Below are 21,470 nucleotides of genomic sequence, written 5' to 3'. Positions count from 1 at the left end.
CGTACATTTTAACAACGTGTCCATGTCGGTGATTATTCTTGTGCAATGTATGTATTGACTGTATATTTGCCAAGTTGCTCTCAAGATAGGTGTCCAGTTATGCTCCCACCAGAGTTCTCTTTCCCTATGTTTTCTTCAACATTTAAAACATATTTATTTAAAAAATCTTTGCCTACTTGAAAAGAAGTGGTTCTCGTGGTTTTGATTTGCATTTCTTAGTTGTGGCTTCCCGCATCAGCCCTGCTGCAGGGTCACAGGAGAGAAACGCTCAGTCGCTACCAAGGTGTCCATCATGCTCTTGGTGTTTTAAGAGGGCCTGCCTGTCCTAGATTGCAAATATTTTTTGCTGGTATTTAATTTGCTTTGAACTTGGAAGTATTTTCAGAAGGGTTTTTGTTTTTTGGTTTGGTTTGGTTTTTTTGTAGTTTCATTGTTTTGAACATCTAAATCTTTAAATATAATTTATTGCAACATAAAGTAAGCAGCTTGGATCTAACCTTGTTCTGGACAATTGTCCAGTGTTTCCAACCTTATTTACTAATTTATCCTTAAATATTCCAGGGTCTAGATTCTTTATGTTTAACACAAAAATGTTTTACAGCATCTTACCTTTTATGCGGGGCGGGGGGGGGGGTTGTGCTGGCTGGTGTTGGGATCCAAACCCTTGACTTTGATGTTATGAGGGTGTGCTCTGACCACCTGAGCCAACCTGCCAGATCTTACCTCTTAACTGCTCTTCTGTGTCTTAAGATACTTACATGTAACTTCCACTTTTTCTCCTTTATACAGGAGAGATTCACTCAGGATACACAGCCCCACTATATCTATTCGCCCCGTGAGATGACTAGGTGGGTGAGAGGTATCTTTGAAGCACTGAGACCTCTGGAGACTCTGCCTGTTGAAGGCCTCATTCGGATTTGGGCACATGAAGCCCTCCGTCTCTTCCAAGATAGGTAAGGGAAGCCAAGGATCCAGTTAGTTACACTCTCCTCCAACTCTTGAGTTCTTACAGCCCTCCAAGTTAGGATCTGCACAACACTGGCCTGCCCAGTGTTGGAGCCAGGCCATGCTAGTGGTAGAAGAAGCAGAAGCAGTGAGAGTGGCCTTACAGTTATCACAACCTCCCCCAGTGTAATGGGGTCACAGTGCACAGTGACTGCCCGCCAGTGTGTGGCTGCTGGTTGTCCTGGGTGAGGCACTTTAATAAACCTCTACCTGTCGAGTGGGGCCACACAAGGTAGCTACCTATGAGAACCATATCAAAGCACGGGTTCACTGGTGAATGAAATGCCTTCCCACAACTACTAATGTGCAGCTCCATGACCACCGCTCCCCTTCCTTATCCTCGATCTTTATTCTCCTGAAAGGATTTGGTTTTCTCTCTTACCTGTTAGCCACGTGTATCAACTCTTGCCTGTAAGTTTTGAGGTTTTTCTAGTTAAGTGACTGGTACTTAAGGGAAAGAATTGCTAACGGCTGAACAGCATCAATTATGGAAGGTTTCTGAGTCACAGTAGGTCTCACAGTGAAAAGTTGAGTCTTTACCTTTTAGGGAGTCTTGAAAATTATTGCCTTTTTTTAATCAGGACCTTTTTCTTGTGTTCTTTATAGTTCAGTACAATCTTTGTTTTACAGTAAATTCTTGGTTTTTCTAGCTCCTACCCTATCATCTTTTGTTTCTTTTCCTTATATTTTTAATTTCATATATTTTAGAATTGCAGTTCTTCATTGTATTTTGGGTTCATTTTTAGGTAGCGAGAAGTTAAGTCTGTGTGTGTTAACTCTAAACTTCTAATGAACACTAAATCTTAAGTGACGTACTATTTCATGCAACACCACAATTTCCTTTTGCAAATTATTTGCAGCAATCTTCTGCCCATGAACCAGGTTACTCGGAACAGAGCAGGAGGGCTGCAGAAGAGGACCAGGTTGGGGGGGACTTTTGTTTGTTTGTTACGTTAATTTCAAAGATAACAATACCCTCTGGAATTCTTTTTTTTTTTTTTTTCCTTAATTTTAAAAAAAAAAATTCCCCCTGGAATTTTTTTTTTTTTTTTTTTCTTTATTTTAAAAAAAAAAAAACCCCTTTGGAATTTTTTTTTTTTTTTTTTTCTTTATTTTAAAAAAAAAAAAACCCCTTTGGAATTTTTTTTTTTTTTTTTTTCTTTATTTTAAAAAAAAAAAAACCCCCCTGGAATTTTTTTTTTTTTTTTTTTTCCTTTTTTTTTTTTTTTAATTCTTTTATTGGCTATGAATATCCATGAGATACAAAGCTAATTGTCACCACTCGTGCCCAAGAATATTAATTTTAAAGTCAATTGATAAAGAACAAATTTAACACAAAGATTAACATCCTTAATGACAAAAGAACTCTTAGAAATGACTTAGAAAAATCTGAGCAGAAACTTGGTGAAGGATGTGAGCAGATAAGTCACACACCCCAGGGAAACACTCGTGTCTAATAAGTGCACTCTGAGATGTTGTTGGGGGAGGGGGAGGGGGGGGAAGGAGGAAAGAGGGTGGGGCTGAGGCCCTTGGCCCCGGATCTCAGGGCCCTGGGGGCTTTGGGTTCAGGGGTCTTTTGGTTAGGGCTCCACGGTCAGCCTGGTTGCAGACAGCAGCAGGCAGGGCTGGGTACCACGCAGCTGGGGGAGGACTTTTGATGGCAGGGCAGGTTCCTTCCCAGAATAAGTGTGACATTTCCCGAAAAGGCCCATCTACAGCAGACGTGGTCCCACAGGACAAGCTCCCTGGCCACTACGAGTCTCTGGTTTAGGTGGTTGGTAGTAGATAGTTAATAGTTATTGCCTTGGCAGAACTCAAGGATGATGGTTCCCTCCAGACTAGGAAATAATTAAGCATTTGGCAGTTGTATCTTCGGACCTGATAACTGCGGCAGCTTCTCTTATCTCTGCTGTACAAGGAGTCTTGGAATATTGCATACTTGTAGATCACTGGTTTTCAAACCATGCTCCTTGGTGTTCTTGGGTTCCACTGAGGTACCTAACAAAGAGCTGCAGTGAGAGAGGAACAAGGTAAGACCAAATGGGGAACATGTCAGCTGTAGCTGCCTTATTTTTCTGTCTCATCTTGGGGTTCTATTGCTTTAATAAGTCTTTTTTATTGTTATGTAGCTACCTTCATTCTCTCTTTTTTAATAAGAAAATTGAGCCATAATATAATTTTCATAGATTTCCCATAATACTAAAATAAAATTTTATTTAGATTTGAATGTAGCAATAGCAGTTGTGCTTAGAAATTCAGGGTGGCTTTGGTAACTACAGTACCTGCCTTCACTAGACCTTCACCTGGTAGCCTGCACAGTCAATCATATGATCAGCTTCTCAAAGGTGCCCTCACACGTCAGGACAATCACAAGTCTCGCCTGCTGGCCTTGTGGTTTTCTTTATAAGCCCTGCACCTCCAAAACTGTACACATTGCAGTTCCCTATTTCTGTTTTCCTAATGCCCCTCTAATATTTGGAGCATTTATATTAAGCAAGCTTAGAAACTGGTCATATTTTCATTTCTTAAGTCAAAGTAATTAAATATTTTTAGAGGAATTTTGTGTTATGGTGCTGTACTTCTGAGCATTTTTATGTTCAAAATTTTAGATTGCTTAAGCCATCATAAGTTCAGATTCTTAGGTCTTTTCCATTTTGTAGTAAAGGAAAACATGTGACGAAGACTGATTGCAGCCTCTGAGTGGCCTACACCACCCACGAAACATGGTGTTTTCTCACCACAGCCTCTGTTGACTCTAATGCATGTGCTGCTATCCTTCCAACAGACTTGTAGAGGATGAGGAGAGGCGCTGGACTGACGAGAACATCGACATGGTTGCCCTGAAGCACTTCCCTAACATAGACAAAGAGAAAGCCATGAGCCGACCCATCTTGTACAGCAACTGGTTGTCAAAGGTAACACATTTGCATTGTTTCAGAGCTAATTCCTTTTCTTCTGTCCCTTTGGTTAGAATTATCTTCTAATCAAAATCTCTTTGTCCTGAGTGCATCATAAATGCGATTGGGTACAGCAAGGATGCACTGAGCATTTGTAGCCATTGGTCATTTAGGGCAGGAAATCCAGGAATGTGGCTGGCCGGTTGGCCATTAAGTTTTTTACTTCCGTGTGATGGTTGCTACAAGAGCAGTGGATTCTCCACCAGCAGGAGTTGCTCAAGCAGGTCTGTGGTGAAAGAAGTCTGCTTCGCATTTGCTTTCACTTTCTTCGCACTAAAAATGGGGCAGCTGTGGGTGATTCGCGTGACAATGTTTCATATACTAAAATGCCAAATGCAGTTGGCATTTGCAGAATAGCTGTTGAGTTGTCCTTTTTCTCTGAAAAAGGTCAGAATGTTTTCCTCTCGCACTAAAAATGGAGCAGCTGTGGGTGATTCGCGTGACAATGTTTCGTATACTAAAATGCCAAATGCAGTGGGCATTTGCAGAATAGCTGTTGAGTTGTCCTTTTTCTCTGAAAAAGGTCAGAATGTTTTCCTAAGTTACAGTCTCTGTGTGCATTTCATCCAGTAATATAGGATGAGCAAAAGCTTCCTATAGGGAGCTCACACTGAAATGGGGAAAGAGAGGGACAGAGGGAACAACTCCGTCTGGGGAGAGGTCTCTGATAGCGGTGACCCTTGTGTTGGGGTCTGAAAAGGGTTCATCATGTCAGGGGGGGCATGGCAGACGGAGGACCTGACAGCAGCTAGAAATAGCAAGGTAGGTTTGCTCATTGTTGCTGGAACTTTCTATGTATTCCAGACTCTAGAGAACCATCCTTTTTTATAGTGACCTATTTATAGGAAACATCTTCTCCCAGTGGCTTGTCTTTTGACTCTCTTTTTAGTGTCTTTTGAAGAATAAATATTCGTGAAGATTTATCATTTAAACATTCAGTCATCTCTAATTGAGTTTGTGTATGGAGTGAGCTCTGGGTCCGTTTTCAGTTTTTTCCTTGCGGACATCCGCTGTCTCAGCATTGTTTATTGAATAGTCCTCTATTCTGCAATGTCGCTCTGTCTTAGTAGGTTTCCCTGTGTGCGTGGGTCTATTTTGAGGCTCTATCTTCTTCCATTGATCCACGAGGGTACTTCAAAAAGTTCATGAAAAGATTTGTATTCTCTTTTAACTCTTGTTTTTCATAAACTTTTTTGAAGTACCCTCATATTTGTCACTTCTGTGCCAGAACCACATGGTCCTGATTACGATAGTAAATCTATCTGATAGGACAAGCCTTCACATCTGGTTCTTCCATATGGGGATATTGACCATTCTTGGCCCTTTCCTCTTCTGAATGAAATTTAGAATTACTTTGTCAAGTTGCACCAAGACAACCACTGCCACCCACCATTGAGATTTTGGCCGAGATTACATTGAATCTATATATCAATTTGTATAGAACTGACATTTTTATAGTAGTGTGTTTTTTTCCTCCAGGAACATGGTGTATCTCTTCATGTATTCAAGTCGTCTTTGATGTCATTCAGTGAAGTTCAGTTTTTTCTAGAAAGGTTTTTCTTGTTTTTTTGATCCATTCCCAATAGTAACTCATATTTTTGTTGCTATGTTGTAAATGGTATATTTTTTTGTTGGGTTTTTTCAACAGTTTCTTCACAGTGTATGGAAATACAGTTGACTTTGGTCTGATAACTAAGGTGATTTCTTCTAAGTAATTTGGGTCTTCCCTTTTTTTCTGTAGGACTACATCCCAGTAGACCAAGAAGAGTTAAGAGATTATGTCAAAGCTAGGCTGAAAGTCTTCTATGAAGAAGAACTTGATGTTCCTCTGGTCCTGTTTAATGAAGTGCTAGACCATGTGCTCAGGATTGACAGGTGGGCTTTGTGTTTTTACTGCCCACTCCTCACCTCAACTGCTCTTGATTTAGTGGCGGGAGGTGGGGAATCACACCAGGCCTCACACTGTCCTCCCCCCACCTTGGCCTTCTCTGCCAAGCAGCTTCCCCTTTTTCTTCTTTCTAAGCCCAGTTTAACTGTCCTAAACTTTTATTTCAAGCAAAACCTCATTCTTCCTCCCCCTACCCCTACATACCTACCATGCATGACTATAGCCCTTTTAACCTGCTAGAATTGCGCTCATCTCTCTCCTGTCATTTGAAGGTCTGGAGGGCAGGACCATTGATCTTTGCATTTCCACTGCAAATTTTTAATGTGCAAATTCAAGTTAAAACTGTGCACACAATCCTAAAAAAGTTTAGGGCATGAGGGTCAACAAAAGGGAATGAGGCATATAAGCCTTAAAACTTACCAGTTCTGATAATGTTTCAGAATATTTCGTCAGCCTCAAGGCCACTTGCTTCTGATTGGTGTTAGTGGAGCAGGAAAAACTACCCTGTCTCGTTTTGTGGCCTGGATGAACGGTTTGAGTGTGTACCAGATTAAGGTGGGTCTGGTTGGTAGCTTCCTGATCCCAGCCTTGGATTCTTTATTTGTGCACATAGCTCATTGAATGAGAATGGGCCTAACTTGCCAACTGCTTCTGTAGGTCCATAGAAAGTACACAGGGGAAGACTTTGATGAAGATCTTCGGACAGTGTTGAGACGTTCTGGATGTAAAAATGAAAAGATAGCATTTATAATGGATGAATCCAATGTGTTAGATTCTGGATTTCTGGAACGAATGAATACCCTTCTGGCCAATGGAGAGGTAATTGAGTGACGCATTGCACTGTGTTACATTACGTGGCGTTGTGCAGCGAGGATGGGTAACTCATAGTGCCATGTTGCCCCTAGGTTCCAGGTCTCTTTGAAGGAGATGAGTATGCCACCTTGATGACGCAGTGTAAAGAGGGAGCACAGAAAGAGGGCTTGATGCTGGACTCCCACGAGGAGCTCTACAAGTGGTTCACTAGTCAGGTCATTCGCAACCTCCACGTCGTGTTCACCATGAACCCATCCTCAGAGGGGCTCAAGGACCGGGCAGCCACTTCGCCAGCACTCTTCAACAGGTACATTGATCTTTGCTCAGCTCTGGGTCACAACAGGCAGTGTCCTTCCAAGGGGCATACCCTGCTCTTGGTAGCTGTTTTGAGATAAGAGCATCTTTTTCAGGTGTGTATTGAATTGGTTTGGTGACTGGTCCACTGAAGCACTATATCAAGTTGGCAAAGAATTCACAAGTAAAATGGACCTGGAGAAGCCGAATTATATCGTGCCTGATTACATGCCAGTTGTATATGATAAACTACCACAGCCACCGTCACATCGGGAAGCCATTGTAAACAGCTGTGTATTTGTTCATCAGACTCTTCACCAGGTGGGTTCAGTTTTGAGATTAGCATGTAAAAAGCAAGATTAACCATTAGTTTCATGTGAAACTAAATTGATATGAAAATAGGTACTATTTGACACTACTGTCACTTCAGAAGGAATAACTGCTTCTCACTGCTTTCTTGTGTTTTTAATGGCATCTCATCCTTGGCACCCACCTGTGAATTCCGGAGCCATCTAACCCTCATTGCCACTTTCTCTTCCCACTGCCACTGTGTGGGCACTCTCATTCTCTCCTCTAGAGCAGAGGTCAGCACACTCTCTTCAGAGGGCCAGGTAGTAAATGTTTTAGGCTTTGCAGGCTGGAAGAGTCTCTGGTGGAACTACTCAGTGCTGCTGTTGGAGTGCGGAAGGCTGCATAGACCGTACGTAAACCAACAGGTGTGGTTGTGGCCAGTGAAACTTCATTACGGAAACATGCGGCGGCCAGGACCTGCTGGCACAGTTTCCTGGCCTTCACTCTAGAATAGATACAGATCATCTCCTCCTACCTGCCAGAAACACTTTGTAAAGCCTACTCTGAGCTGTGGTATCCTGTCCCTCAGTGCTTCTTCAGGCAGTCTCCATCCCCGGAATGTGGTCCGGTCCCGGTGGGCTGACCTCTGCTGCCCTTAGCCAGAGGTGACTGAGCAGTTTCTCACATAGACCTCTTCTAGCTTGCCCCCCTCTCTTGCCTGTGCTGTTTCTACTTTGGTATTCATTGAAAACAAGCAGTAAAAGGGAAAGCAGGCATAACATTTACATAGTAATTAACAGTTTGCAGAGCCTTTTCACTTCAAGTACACCTCAGAGGTTGGCATAATCACCATCCTCAGTTTAGAGAAGCTTAAGAAAAAAGCTTAAAGTTTTAAGGAAGGGGCTTCTGAGAACTCATGAGTGGTGAAGCTGAGGCCCAACTCGAGTGTTCCGACTCCAGAGGGCTGGGTTTGTTCCACCGTGGCACACTGCAGTCTGACACAGCAGAACAACTAGAGTTTTCTGAGGTTAAATTGAAGAGGACGTCCTGAAGAGCAAAAAGATTTAACTTTGTTTTCTAAAGGCGAATGCTCGGCTAGCAAAGCGAGGAGGCAGAACAATGGCCATTACGCCTCGCCACTACCTGGACTTCATTAATCATTACGCCAACCTGTTCCACGAGAAGCGGAGCGAGCTAGAGGAGCAGCAGATGCATTTGAATGTTGGCCTTAGAAAAATCAAAGAAACTGTCGACCAGGTATGTCCCAGGTGTAAGCTTCTTTGCAGGGGTGAGCTGCAGTGAGGACCCCTGTGAGGTGGTTTCTGCCTGTTTCTATTTTCCTAGTGTGGTTTTTGTTCTTTAGGTAGAAGAACTGCGTCGTGACTTGAGGATAAAGAGCCAAGAACTGGAGGTCAAGAACGCAGCAGCCAATGACAAGCTGAAAAAAATGGTAAAAGACCAACAAGAGGCCGAAAAGAAAAAGGTACTTCCTTTTATTTTGGGGAATTATGGCCTGTATGGGTGGGGCATTTTCGGTCTTTAATGAGAGAGTAGGAAGTTTAGTTTGAGGTGGGATTTAGGATTTAATGAGTTAGTGGGGTATGCGTGTTCGTGTGTGTGTTTTGGCAGAGAGAGGAGTGTTATTTAGAATTCACTCAGCAAGTTAAACAATGCTTAACCTAAGCCAGCCTTCCTTCTAGGTCATGAGCCAAGAAATCCAGGAGCAGCTGCATAAGCAGCAGGAAGTAATTGCAGACAAACAGATGAGCGTTAAAGAAGACCTCGACAAGGTGGAGCCCGCTGTCATCGAGGCCCAGAATGGTACGTGAGTCCTGTCAGAGGCTTGACTTTCTAGAAGGATGCTCTCCCTCACCATTGCTGTAGAGTTCAGGTGACTGAACATTGCACGTGGTCTTTCCTCCAAGGTTCTGATCACATACATTTCCAAAAGCACTATTGGTGAACATCTGAAGCCTTTTCTAAATACCTGAGGCTGTCTTCATCTCTTAAAGCAAAATTTCTACAGGGCTTGGGCTCCAGGGTTGGCAGGCTCGGGGGGCACAGACCCCAGGTCACAGGGGGTGCTGATCGAGGACGGGCTGTACTCTGGGGTGCTCATCACCTTGGAGAACTGCCTCCTGCCAAACAACAAGCCATGCTTTATACCATCTGTGTGAAGCAGGCTCGACACCAACATGGAGACTGACCTCCATGTGGTGGGCTGCTAGCTTCTCTGGGCAGCTGGCTTGCTGCCCCACTTGCCACAGGTGTTGTTCCAGCCATCCTTTTATTCCAAGTCCTTTGTGAAGCATTCCATGAAGCATGTGTCAGTGGCCTGTGTTTAACCTGACCTTCAAAATAGAAGAGGCACCAAGATGAATACGGGACATCATCAGTGTGTGTCATCGCCTTCAACAGCTGAGAGAGAAAAAGAAACCTGTGCCTCTAGTGCTGGATCAGGGTCATGTTAATTTATAGAACCAAATTATAAAGGCAGAAAGATACATTCTCAGAGTGCTGGGTTTCTACATCTATGTGAAGCATCCTCACAAGATAATTGTTATGTACCTTCAGGTGTCAGAGTGTGAGCGTAACCACCCTGTTGTCCAGGCCTCATGGATAGCCTTCTGAGGGTGACTAAGACTTCTCTACTGTCCACACACTTTGGTGCAGGGACAGCAGCCGTCTTCAGCCACTCTGAGGCAGACTCCCCACCCAAGGCTGATTCGACTGGTGGAATTACATGAATGACAGGCTTCACACCAACCTCTTATTGCAGTTCCAGCCTGAGGGCATTGCCTGTGCCTGCATTGTCTCTCACTGCTTGGATGCTGAAGATCCTTTGCCCAGTCATCCCCACTGGTTTCTTTTGTTTGGAGCCACTGAAGAAGAAATTCAAGAAGTCTGTTTTAAAATCCTGCAGCTTTATACTCAGGAACACGTTGACCTGACACACCTGGAAATTGAAGTGGAAAAGAAGCACTCTGTGGAGGAGGCAGAGGCACAGCCGGGGTCTGTTGCCCAGGGCACGCAGGTTCTCACCTGCCCCCAAGCTGCTAGAATCCCCCAAAGAAGGTAAAGGAAGCAAACCTTCCCCACTCTCTGCGAAGAATGCCAAGAAGACATGAAGGGCTTGACAGCCCCAAGGATGGCTTGCCAAAGGGCAGAGAGAGTAGAAGCCAGAGCAGGAGCCATGAGCAGAGCTGCTCAAGGTCCGAGTGGCATGGCTGCTCTCAGAGCTGCATTGCCTCTCCACCACAACGGGCGCACTGCGGCTCTCCCTATGGAGGCTGTGGGGGTGGGGGTTTCTCGAGAGAGTAAGGACTGTGAGACCCCACCCAGGAGCCACGTAGGTCTTGGAGCCAGAGCCCGTCCTTTTCAAAGCCAGTCACAGGAGCAGGTTGATAATTCTGGAAATTATGAGAGAAAATTTATTACAGAATTATCCATAGAATTGAGGGGATGGCAAGGTGCTCCTCAGGCTGGCCTGGGACTCAGTGCACACCCATCCCAGTGTGGGCAGCTGGATGGAACAGCAGGTGCATATGTCCCTGCTGGTGTGATGTGGAGCTGTGGACAGGTGTCTCCTCACACCCGTACCGAAGCTCAATTACATTAAGCCAAGAGATGATCTTTAGACCTTCACCCGTATTAGGTTGTACTTAACATACATATTTTGAAGTGTTTCACAATGAGAAAATGTCCTTAATAGCCCCTTATTCTGTACCCATGTTGTAGATAAATATGTGTTTAATGCAAGTTAAAGTTGTATATGAAAATTCAGAACTTGAATTCTGTCAGCTTAAAACTTGTATAGAGAATTCGGATTTTTAAAATGTAAAGGTATTTAGATCTGTGTTGAAAGTTGTCTGTTTTTATCTATGTGGGCTACCAGCTCTCAAATAGAGAGGTTTCCTATATATGCATTTTATGTAGTTTAATAAACACAGTTCTGTCAACTCAATTTGGAACATTAAAAAAAAAAAAGATAGCAAAATCCCTATAAAGCTAGTCTATGTTTACCCTAGTGAAGCCCTTCTCATAAGAGAAAATTGACAAACACTTTCTGTCAATACATATTTTTACTTATCAATCCCTGACTTGAGTTTTTCACCAAGAAATACCATGAAGTATTCGGTGTCGCCATCTTTTTTTTTTTTTTTTTTTTTTTTTTTTTTTTTTTTTTTTTTTTTTTTTTTTTTGTCTTTTTGTCTTTTTCCGTGTCCGGCAACGGATCGCAACCCTCAGTGTTGCCCCCGTACCGGACCGGGGACCGGCAACGGGATTGCAACCCTCGGTGTTGCTCCCGCGCCTCGCTCAGCCAGTGAGCAGGAACCGGTCTGTATGTGGGATCCGAACCCTCGGCCGGAGCGCCGCCGCACTCTCTCAGCGGCGCACTATCCAGTGCGCCACCGGGCCGGCCCCGCCATCTTGTAGTGATTTCTGAGTGTGTTCTGGCATGGCCACTGATTGCTAATCTAAGTGCTGATAACAGTCACTTCTCGCACTTTCTTCCATTCTTTTCATGCCTATGAGATGCTACAGAAGTAGGGCGCCCTATTGTAGTTTGCAGTTTGTGCAGTAATTAAGAGTGGCCTTAACCTGTGCCCTGTTCTTGCCCAGGAGTATTTAACTTGTTTTAAGTAACCTAATTATTTGTAGTTTTCACATTACACCACAAGATGAATTAAAATGCACCACCTAAGCTATAGATTTTCATTCACAGTTAGATTTGGATGAGAATTCATTTTAGTTCTCAACTACTAAGTAATGACTTTTAAAGTGTTTTACTAAAACTTCAGGTTAGAAAACTACATTTCAGTTTGTAGAAGACGTTGGCACTTATTTATTTTACTTTTTTTTTTTTTTTTTTTTTTTTTTGGTGGCTGGCTTTTAGAGGGATCAGACCCTGGACCTTGGTGTTATCAGTCACCAACTGAGCTAACCAGCCAGCCTGGCCGTTGTTTCAGAACTGTTAACTCCGCATCTCCACCCAGCCTATCAGGCAACTTCAGAATTATAGCAGATTGAAATGTCTGTAGAAATTGTGTAAAATAAATGCACGGTTACATTAAGAATTTTTTTTAATCTTTGTGGAGATAAAGGAATTAATGAGGACTTGTGAGGCATTTTAAAGGCAATATCCTACTTTTAAGGAATGTTTGCAATTTAGGCTTAGTACAGTGACGTCTTTGTGGTTATTTAAAAGAACGGCTACTTATGCTGTTCCAGAGGGTTCAAGACAGAAATTCTTATATTTCCTTGTTCTTCCGAGCAGCTCTCCTCCCCTAATTGGGCCGGAGCAGCTGCTGTGTTGGCTCGTTCTCACCACGCTGTGCTCTTGTCTTCCTCCCCTCCCGCCATGCTCTTCCACTCCTGCTGCACTCAGCCGTGAAGTCCATCAAGAAGCAGCACCTGGTGGAGGTGAGGTCCATGGCCAACCCTCCCGCCGCTGTGAAGCTGGCACTTGAGTCTATCTGCCTGCTGCTGGGAGAAAGCACCACGGACTGGAAGCAGATCCGCTCCATCATCATGCGGGAGAACTTCATACCCACCATCGTCAACTTCTCTGCCGAGGAGATCAGGTGAGGAAGTGCAAATGCCAGGTTGTTGCCGGGAACTGAAGGAAGTTGTTCAGGTGTTGACAAGTTTCCTGTCCCCTCATGGTGCTGTATGCAGGAGACGCTTTCCAAAGGGAGCTATTTTGTCATCTCTGGCATGTTGTGTGCCAGAAGGCAGCGTTGGTTACGCTAATCACACAGATGCCTTTCCGGGCCATTTCCTCTCAAAGAAGTCAGAGTTTTTCCCTGCAGTAGTTTTCTAATCCCTCAGCCCTGGCCAGCCGACTTCTCTCCCTCCCTACAAGTAGCTGTGAGCATCCTGAGGATGCAGCCTCTCGCTGAAATCAGAGCAGGGGTCACCCACCTGCAGCAGCAAACCTGGCTTGGGGTTGTCTCCTGTGAGGTGAGGGGCCAGGGCTGGCAGGTCCGAGGTGCTTCCATCAGCAGCATTGTCAGATGTCACCGAAGAACCAAGGGTCTGTCTGGCTCATCCGCATTGGTCACTGGGGCAACAAGATATGGAAGATGGCTGTACTCCTTTACATTCTGATTTCATAAAAAATCTTCTCTACTTTTGTCTAAACATGCTTAGAAATATGATTTCTATCTTGCAGTGATGCCATAAGGGAAAAGATGAAGAAAAACTACATGTCCAATCCAAGCTACAATTATGAAATTGTCAATCGGGCTTCCCTGGCTTGTGGGCCTATGGTGAAGTGGGCAATTGCACAGGTAATCAGCACAGCCAGAGCTCCTGTGGGAAAGGTGACCTCTTTTCCTGTCACTTTTGAGTAACTACTGTCTGTTTGCCTTCCCAGCTTAACTATGCAGACATGTTAAAGAGAGTGGAGCCCCTGCGTAATGAGCTGCAGAAGCTGGAAGATGATGCCAAGGACAATCAGCAGAAGGCCAACGAGGTGGAGCAGATGATCCGGGACCTGGAAGCCAGCATCGCCCGCTATAAGGAGGAGTACGCTGTCCTGATATCAGAGGCCCAGGCCATCAAGGCAGACCTGGCAGCTGTGGAAGCAAAAGTGAGACTAGCGTCATTAATCTGCGCAGTGCTCCTGCCAGCTCCTCTGTAACTCTGTCCTTCAGAGTTACTTAATGGGAGGAGCTTATTAACCTCATTTGTTGGAAACCAAGATTAACACACTTTTATATGGACTGCACATATGTTGGTCTCAGTGAATGAGCTCTTTAATGTCTATTAGGGTCCTGGTAACTTTTTTCCCCTAGTAAATATTAAATACTGAGTAATTACTAAGTGGTGTTAATTAGGCCAGCTGGAAGGTCTGAAGCCAGTGATTCAATCAATCCCTCTCTCTCATTCCCTCCCTCCCCCTCTCTCCCTCTCTCCAGCTCCAAGCCTTTCGTTCACCCACTTTGAGGGCCTCCTCGTCAGTGTCTCCTGTCCATCTACTGACCCTTCCACTGCTGTCACTGTCACTCACACCTGCACTCCTTTTTCAAATCTTCAAAATAGGCTCTTCACATTTCTGCCACTGGTGTGTCTCCCCTTCATGCCTCACCCATCTGCTCCTGCCACCTCCGTGGCCCTTGCTGCCTACTCCCATCTCTGCTCATGCAGATGTCTCAAAGCTGCAAGTTAACTCACTTAGGCCCTGATTAGATCTGAGACTTGCACTGTCTTTAGTTGTATATAAGCCAGGTCTCATCTCCTTTGGGATTGTGAACAACCTGAGCATGTTTCTAGCCTACCCAAAACCCTGCACATAATGTGGATGAACAGACTTGTAATATTCAGTATAAATCCTGAAAATACTGATCCCTGAGCACCTTACTTGATTTTCCTGCTAGGTAAACCGGAGCACCGCTCTTCTGAAGAGTTTGTCTGCAGAACGTGAACGATGGGAAAAAACAAGTGAAACTTTCAAAAACCAGATGTCCACCATTGCTGGGGACTGTCTCTTGTCAGCTGCGTTTATTGCTTACGCAGGTTACTTTGACCAGCAGATGCGTCAGAACTTGTTCACCACCTGGTCGCATCACTTACAGCAGGCCAACATCCAGGTAATGGGGTGTGGGGAATTCCAAAAAGGTGCACCACTTCTATGTTGAGTGACGTTTACAAAGTCTCCGCTTGAGGACAGTCCCCATCTACAGCTTTGAAGAAGAGGAAAGATAACCAGCCTCCCCTTTCAGTTCCGTACAGATATTGCGAGGACAGAGTATCTTTCCAACGCCGATGAGCGTCTTCGCTGGCAAGCCAGCTCCTTACCTGCTGATGACCTGTGCACGGAAAATGCAATCATGCTGAAACGGTTCAACAGGTATGTACTTAGACTCCAGAAAGAGGCAGGTTGGACATCTTATGTGTGGTGATCTCATTTTTATTTTTTTCGAAGCACACTAAGGAATAGAAAGTAGGCATGGGCAACTGTTCGTCTCTGGTGCTGGGTGTGCACGATTCTTTATATTCTTGCATCTTGATTGTCTGAATCATTCTGTAATGAGTGTTTCTTGTAACCTTTTAAAATTGATAGGCTGGCTGGTTAGCTCAGTTGGTTAGAGTATGGTCTTATAATTCCAAGGTCAAGGGTTCAGATGCCCATACTGACCAGCCACAAAAAAATAAATAAATAAATAAAATTGATTGGCAATCCAGCATCTCACCATAGGTTAAAAAAATTGATTGTGTGTTAGGATGGACGTTAAAACAGTTCCTCTGAAAATATTTATAAGAACTGAAAATAGTTAGGTAGTTAAGGGGAGATTGCTACCTGTTTCTCTGTGTGAGAAGGCCAGAAAAGGCTGGCCAGTTAGCTCAGTTGGTTAGAGTGTGGTGTTGTAACACCAAAGTCAAGGGTTTGGATCTCTAAACCGGTCAGCTGCCAAGAAAAAAATAAAAGAGGCCAGAAAGGATATAGAGTGTGACTGAGTGGAGGTGGGTGAGGTGCTGAAATCTGAGAGGAGCCATCAGGACTGGCCCCACGTTCGAGACGCTGCTCTCTAAGGCCTGGGCCTCTTCTATAGCACCTCTCCAGCTTGGACACCCTGGGCTGATTTTTTTTTTTCTCTCTTCTTAAATGTATTCCCAGATTTCTTTTTAGCTTCACCTAAACATCTTGAAACCTTTATTGAGCCCTTGCTGTATGTGCCACTGTCCTGGGGACACAAAGACAGTGAAGACACCCCCAGGTGCCATTTGAGATTATGAGCAAACCCTTGGGTCCTGCGCCTGGACTGAGGGGGCTCAGCATCTCTCGAGGTGGTGCTGACACAAGTATTGATCTCAGAGTACAGTCTGTGAACAAGGCTGGATTTGTCTAAATGAAAGCAGTGTATGCACTCTTTGACCTAGGAGTTCCAACTCTAGGTATTTATTCATCAGTAGACTGGCACATGTGAAAATGACAGATCCAAAACAAAGTATGTCCTAGCAGAAGACTGGAAATGACTCACATGCCTAGTTAGGATCCAGTTAGCAGATTACTGTACATCTCCACAGTGGGATGCCAGGTTGTCTTTGCGGGTGCAGAGCAGAGGGAGGACACGCACGTGTGTCTGTAAACGCCTAAACCTTCTCTGTAAAGATAGACCAGAAGCTGGTGACGGTACTCACCTAGGAAGGGAATTTGGTGACCAAAGACTGGGGAGAGGGTGGGGAGACAGTTCTTCTCACCCTGTGTCCTTTTATACCTTCCGAATTTTGTAGAAGCTTGTATGTATATTACCTGGGTTGGGGGGCGGGTTTTTAATTGGCTAGGCCCTGGGCAAAATCCCTTTAGTCTCTTTGTGCTTCTGTTTTCTCATTTGTAAAATGAATTCGTTAACAATACCTGTCTCAGGGTTATTGTGAGGATTAAATGAGGTAGTAATTGGACAGGGTCCCTGTCAGTTTAAGCTTTTTATAATGTGAGGTGTTGGTACTGCTGAAGCACTGGTGTTCATACTGACTTTCCAGGAGTTCGCTGTCTAGAAGAGTAGTAAAACAGAACAGTAATCCTAACATAAAGGGCTTGGCATTTGGACAAAAGCTTGTGCAATATGTTATAAGGGAGAACATTTATCCCAGAGAGAAAATAAAGACAGAGTTCAAGACATAAGTTACCTCCTCATTACAGAAATTCTTCAGAAAGGTGATTTGATCTTAGCATGAAGCATTTACGCCACATTTATCTTGATTGGTAAAGCTGGAAACGACTCTTGAACAGTGGTACCACCCTTTCCATCTGTCTCATCAGGGACTTTGCCGAGTGTGTCCTTACGCTTTTTTTTGTTGGAGTTTTTCACCTACTCTCTGTCGCCTCATCCTCAGGTACCCGCTGATCATTGACCCCTCCGGACAGGCCACAGAATTCATCATGAATGAATATAAGGACCGTAAGATCACACGGACCAGCTTCTTGGATGATGCCTTCAGAAAGAATCTGGAGAGTGCACTGAGATTTGGTAACCCCCTTCTGGTCCAGGTTTGTAATTGCATTTGAGTTCTTCAGACCCTGCTTCCAAGAATGAATTCCTTTTAGGGCTGCATTTGGTTTTTTTCAAACACAGTTCACATAAAAGTAAATTACGTGATATAAACACTGACAGCTTTTGCACTTTGTAAGATTTTGTTTGATATCAGAACAAGGATAAAACTTTAAAACTTTTAAACTTTAAAACTGTTCTATAAAAAGTAAATCCAACAAAAGCAGCATTTGCATTTAAAATTGCATTCAGAGGGTCTAGATCAGCACGGTTCACCAGAACTTTCTGCAGTGGTGGAAATATCATACAATCTTTGCTGTTCAGTATGGTAGCCGCTAGCCACATGTGGCTATTGAGCACTTCCTTGTGGCTACTGTGATAAAGAACTGAATTTTTAATTTTAATTATGTTTAAGTAGCCACATGTGGCTGGTAGCTACCATTTCAGACAGTATGGATCTAAACGGCTAGGTGGCTTCTGGGAGGGTGTATGCATATTTATCTGGAATAGGTGGTCAATATTGACACACCATTATTTGGGTGAAAATAAATGTAAAACCCTAACCTTTAAGTTTCACATGTATCATGTAGGACGTGGAAAGCTACGATCCAGTTCTGAATCCAGTCCTGAACCGGGAAGTTCGGCGAACAGGGGGGAGAGTGCTGATTACGCTCGGGGACCAGGACATAGACCTGTCACCATCATTCGTCATCTTCTTGTCCACCCGAGATCCAACAGTAAGGAATGAGACCCTTCCCGTAGCAAAGTGTGGCAGTATTTGGTTTTGCAGCTGAATTAACAAAACAGACTGTTCTGTTTCCTGTCTTGGCAGGTTGAGTTCCCCCCAGATCTCTGTTCCCGGGTTACTTTTGTAAACTTCACCGTCACCCGTAGCAGTTTGCAGAGCCAGTGTCTAAACGAAGTACTGAAAGCAGAAAGACCTGATGTGGACGAGAAACGTTCCGATCTTCTTAAGCTTCAAGGTATGGTTCTAGATCTCTGGCGTTGGTGGTTGTTGCAGGTTGTGAAGACTAGGATGTTCCAGCTTTATGTCAGACACTTCAGAGAGCTTTCTTTTTGAACGAATGTAAATATTACAGCAAATTCTGGCTGTTTTGATCATTTAAGGGGAATTCCAGCTACGTTTACGTCAGTTAGAAAAGTCTCTGCTACAAGCCCTGAACGAGGTAAAGGGACGCATTTTGGATGATGACACAATCATAACGACTCTGGAGAACCTAAAGAGAGAGGCTGCTGAGGTCACTAGAAAAGTGGAGGAAACCGACATCGTCATGCAGGAAGTGGAGACTGTGTCCCAGCAGTACCTCCCGCTCTCCACCGCCTGCAGCAGCATTTACTTCACCATGGAGTCCCTGAAACAGGTGACCAGGGACACCCTTGGCCGCCAGGCAGAAGCTCCCGGTGCATGTTTTCATGGTGGTGCCTGATGAGTTGCCTAATGGTCATCCACTGCCTCCTTTCAGATACACTTCTTGTATCAGTACTCCCTCCAGTTCTTCCTGGACATTTATCACAACGTCTTATACGAGAACCCCAACCTGAAGGGTGTCACCGATCACACACAGCGCCTCTCCATCATAACAAAGGACCTCTTCCAGGTAGAGAACAGAGCACTCAGCTGTTTCCAGGGAGGGAGTATGTGGCAGTGTTTTCTCGGGAAAAAGCAGTGTTTCCCGCTTTTGTCCCCAGGTGGCATTTAACCGAGTGGCTAGAGGCATGCTGCACCAGGACCACATCACCTTCGCCATGCTGCTGGCGAGGATCAAACTCAAGGGCACGATGGGGTAAGGCCCTGCTCTCACTCCCTGCAGTAGAATGTTGTCATCATGTAGGTTGCTTACTAGCATTGTATGATGGGATGCATTCTTTTTTTCTTTTCTTTAAATCATTACTGTTTTTAGTGATGATGCAAATGAACACAAGAGACCCGAGCTTAACCTATTGCAACCTTTACAGGGAGCGCACCTACGATGCCGAATTCCAGCACTTCCTGAGAGGAAAGGAGATTGTTCTGAGTGCCGGCTCAACCCCCAAAATCCAGGGCCTGACAGTGGAGCAGGCGGAGGCAGTCGTGAGGTTGAGCTGTCTTCCTGCATTTAAAGATCTGATTGCAAAGGTTCAGGCAGATGAGGTAATTGCTCTTTTAAACATTCCAGTAAAAAATGTTGGCCTCTTCCCAGGAAATCAGCAATAAGGAGTTGTGTGCTCCATGAAACCCAGTGTTATGTTTGCATGCGCTCGGGTAGACACCAATCCATTCCTTTCAGCCTCTCTGCTCTGTCCTGTGGTGATGCTTTCACTGTTATCTCCATAGCAATTTGGCATCTGGCTGGACAGCAGCTCCCCAGAGCAGACAGTGCCCTACCTGTGGAGCGAGGAAACACCAGCAAGTGAGTCCATGGCCAGGCCCTCTGGGTTTCTTTCTGGACTGAATGTAAAATTGGGTTTTGCTGGTTGAAGGGACACTTCCAAAAAATTAAAAGTTACCAATTCCCAATATAAGTATATCAGTGTTAAAACTTTTCAGGAAACTACTTAGGAAGATGGCTTCTAGGTAGGAGCTGGCTTAGAGGTCCAAGATCAAAAAATTCCTAGTTCCTGCTTCAAGTCATGCTTAAAGACCAGAAGAGAAATAGTAGGAAGGCCCTTGCTTAATGTTAAGGGGGAAATTGGCTGCATTTGTGCCATACACGGTTTTTGAGTATGTTTGACCAGGCACTGGGCTAGCCAGGCTCCGAGAGGTGGCGGAGGAGGGTCTCAGAGCTCAGTCCGCAGAGGACAGAGCACAGAAGCACTGCTACAGCAGGGTGGGCTGCCGCCATGTTCCTCTTGAGACGCTCCAGGCATGTTCAGCTATTCTGCAGTAAACAGGTTATTAGTGGAGTAATTTAAACATCAGTAAATGGCACCTTATTTTACAGATACATCAGTGTGGTAAGGTTGTCCTAGTTGTGTCCATAGGGCTCGAGAAAGACATAGCAAGAGGTGGCAGATTCTCCTGGGGCAGAGAGTACCAGAAGGGGCATTGTGGTTTCCAAGATGTGATTTGCCCTGAGTCTTGAATGCTGAGTGCTTGCCAAGCAGGTGCTCTGGGAAGAACACTCCAGGTGGGGAGGGGAGGGCGTGTTGAAGTCTGTGCTTTCGCCAACCCCAACCTTTCGCACACCTGTTTCAGCACCCATTGGGCAGGCCATCCACCGCCTGCTCTTGATTCAAGCTTTCCGCCCCGACCGCCTGCTGGCCATGGCCCACATGTTTGTTTCGACAAACCTTGGGGAGTCCTTCATGTCCATCATGGAGCAGCCACTCGACCTGACTCACATCGTGGGTACAGAGGTAATGCTCTGGCCTTAGCTCTGGCTTCTCTGGGTTCTGTGTCTGGCTCCCCTAATGGCATCTGGTGGCAGCCCTGGTACCTGCTGATTCCTGGCAGTCGTGTCCTTCTAAAGCCAGTCACTCACTGTAGATTCTGAATCTGCCAACTCCACAGTGCCCACACCTCTGGGCCCAGAGGGAACATCTCGGGCACCACCCTCAGGGCTCTCCTTTCTCTTGACAGGACACACCGTCAGCATGTCATCTGACTGACTTCTGCCTTCCTCATTTGCAGGTGAAGCCAAACACTCCTGTCCTGATGTGCTCTGTGCCTGGTTATGATGCCAGTGGGCATGTGGAGGACCTTGCCGCCGAGCAGAACACGCAGATCACCTCAATTGCAATCGGTAAGGGCACTTGATGGATTTCATGGGGGGCTGACGCAGGATTTGTGGTAGGCATTGAAGTTCAAGACTGCCCTTGCTAACACTAAGCTTCCATGTATCAGGCTCAGCAGAAGGCTTTAACCAAGCAGATAAGGCCATAAACACCGCTGTGAAGTCAGGCAGGTAGGCCTATTTGGTTTGTTTGGTTTGGTTTTGGAGAGCTTTCATTCCCAAGAATTCAGGCAGGAAGCCTGGTGTGTCCCTGTGGTTTTCGCTTTGTGTGCACAGGTGGGTGATGCTGAAGAACGTGCACTTGGCTCCAGGGTGGCTGATGCAGCTGGAGAAGAAGCTGCATTCCCTGCAGCCTCACGCCTGCTTCCGACTCTTCCTCACCATGGAGATCAACCCCAAGGTGGGTGGTTGAAGAAGGTGTGAGACATTGAGGTTGAATGCTGCTGTGCCGTCTTCATTTGACGTGGGGGAGTGTGGGGGTAGGGGGGCG

General features: G+C 45.0%; 1 protein-coding gene and 1 pseudogene across 1 annotated transcript in view; both read left to right on the top strand.

Moving 5' to 3' along the window:
* The window catches only part of DYNC1H1 (dynein, cytoplasmic 1, heavy chain 1), a 72,517-nt gene that overhangs the window by 44,084 nt on the left and 6,963 nt on the right, over window positions 1–21,470 (top strand). The window contains exons 43-68 of the mRNA XM_008578892.1: window positions 3,791–3,920; window positions 5,704–5,837; window positions 6,291–6,405; window positions 6,508–6,669; window positions 6,756–6,970; window positions 7,074–7,278; window positions 8,332–8,505; window positions 8,612–8,731; window positions 8,949–9,069; window positions 12,638–12,833; window positions 13,424–13,541; window positions 13,628–13,843; window positions 14,631–14,843; window positions 14,976–15,103; window positions 17,092–17,245; window positions 17,837–17,983; window positions 18,079–18,229; window positions 18,375–18,628; window positions 18,731–18,865; window positions 18,957–19,051; window positions 19,224–19,398; window positions 19,582–19,657; window positions 20,443–20,603; window positions 20,878–20,989; window positions 21,091–21,151; window positions 21,257–21,380. Of these exons, the coding sequence (XP_008577114.1) occupies window positions 3,791–3,920; window positions 5,704–5,837; window positions 6,291–6,405; window positions 6,508–6,669; window positions 6,756–6,970; window positions 7,074–7,278; window positions 8,332–8,505; window positions 8,612–8,731; window positions 8,949–9,069; window positions 12,638–12,833; window positions 13,424–13,541; window positions 13,628–13,843; window positions 14,631–14,843; window positions 14,976–15,103; window positions 17,092–17,245; window positions 17,837–17,983; window positions 18,079–18,229; window positions 18,375–18,628; window positions 18,731–18,865; window positions 18,957–19,051; window positions 19,224–19,398; window positions 19,582–19,657; window positions 20,443–20,603; window positions 20,878–20,989; window positions 21,091–21,151; window positions 21,257–21,380 (3,892 nt within the window). The remainder of the gene's footprint in view (window positions 1–3,790; window positions 3,921–5,703; window positions 5,838–6,290; window positions 6,406–6,507; window positions 6,670–6,755; window positions 6,971–7,073; window positions 7,279–8,331; window positions 8,506–8,611; window positions 8,732–8,948; window positions 9,070–12,637; window positions 12,834–13,423; window positions 13,542–13,627; window positions 13,844–14,630; window positions 14,844–14,975; window positions 15,104–17,091; window positions 17,246–17,836; window positions 17,984–18,078; window positions 18,230–18,374; window positions 18,629–18,730; window positions 18,866–18,956; window positions 19,052–19,223; window positions 19,399–19,581; window positions 19,658–20,442; window positions 20,604–20,877; window positions 20,990–21,090; window positions 21,152–21,256; window positions 21,381–21,470) is intronic.
* Window positions 9,246–10,569, top strand: LOC103595470 (annotated as a pseudogene).

This window comes from Galeopterus variegatus, unplaced genomic scaffold (assembly GCF_000696425.1).
Source record: "Galeopterus variegatus unplaced genomic scaffold, G_variegatus-3.0.2 Scaffold1778, whole genome shotgun sequence".
NCBI classification, from domain to species: Eukaryota; Metazoa; Chordata; class Mammalia; order Dermoptera; family Cynocephalidae; genus Galeopterus; species Galeopterus variegatus.
Note: the sequence above shows the minus strand (reverse complement) of the source record. Positions and strands in the feature narration are given on the sequence as shown.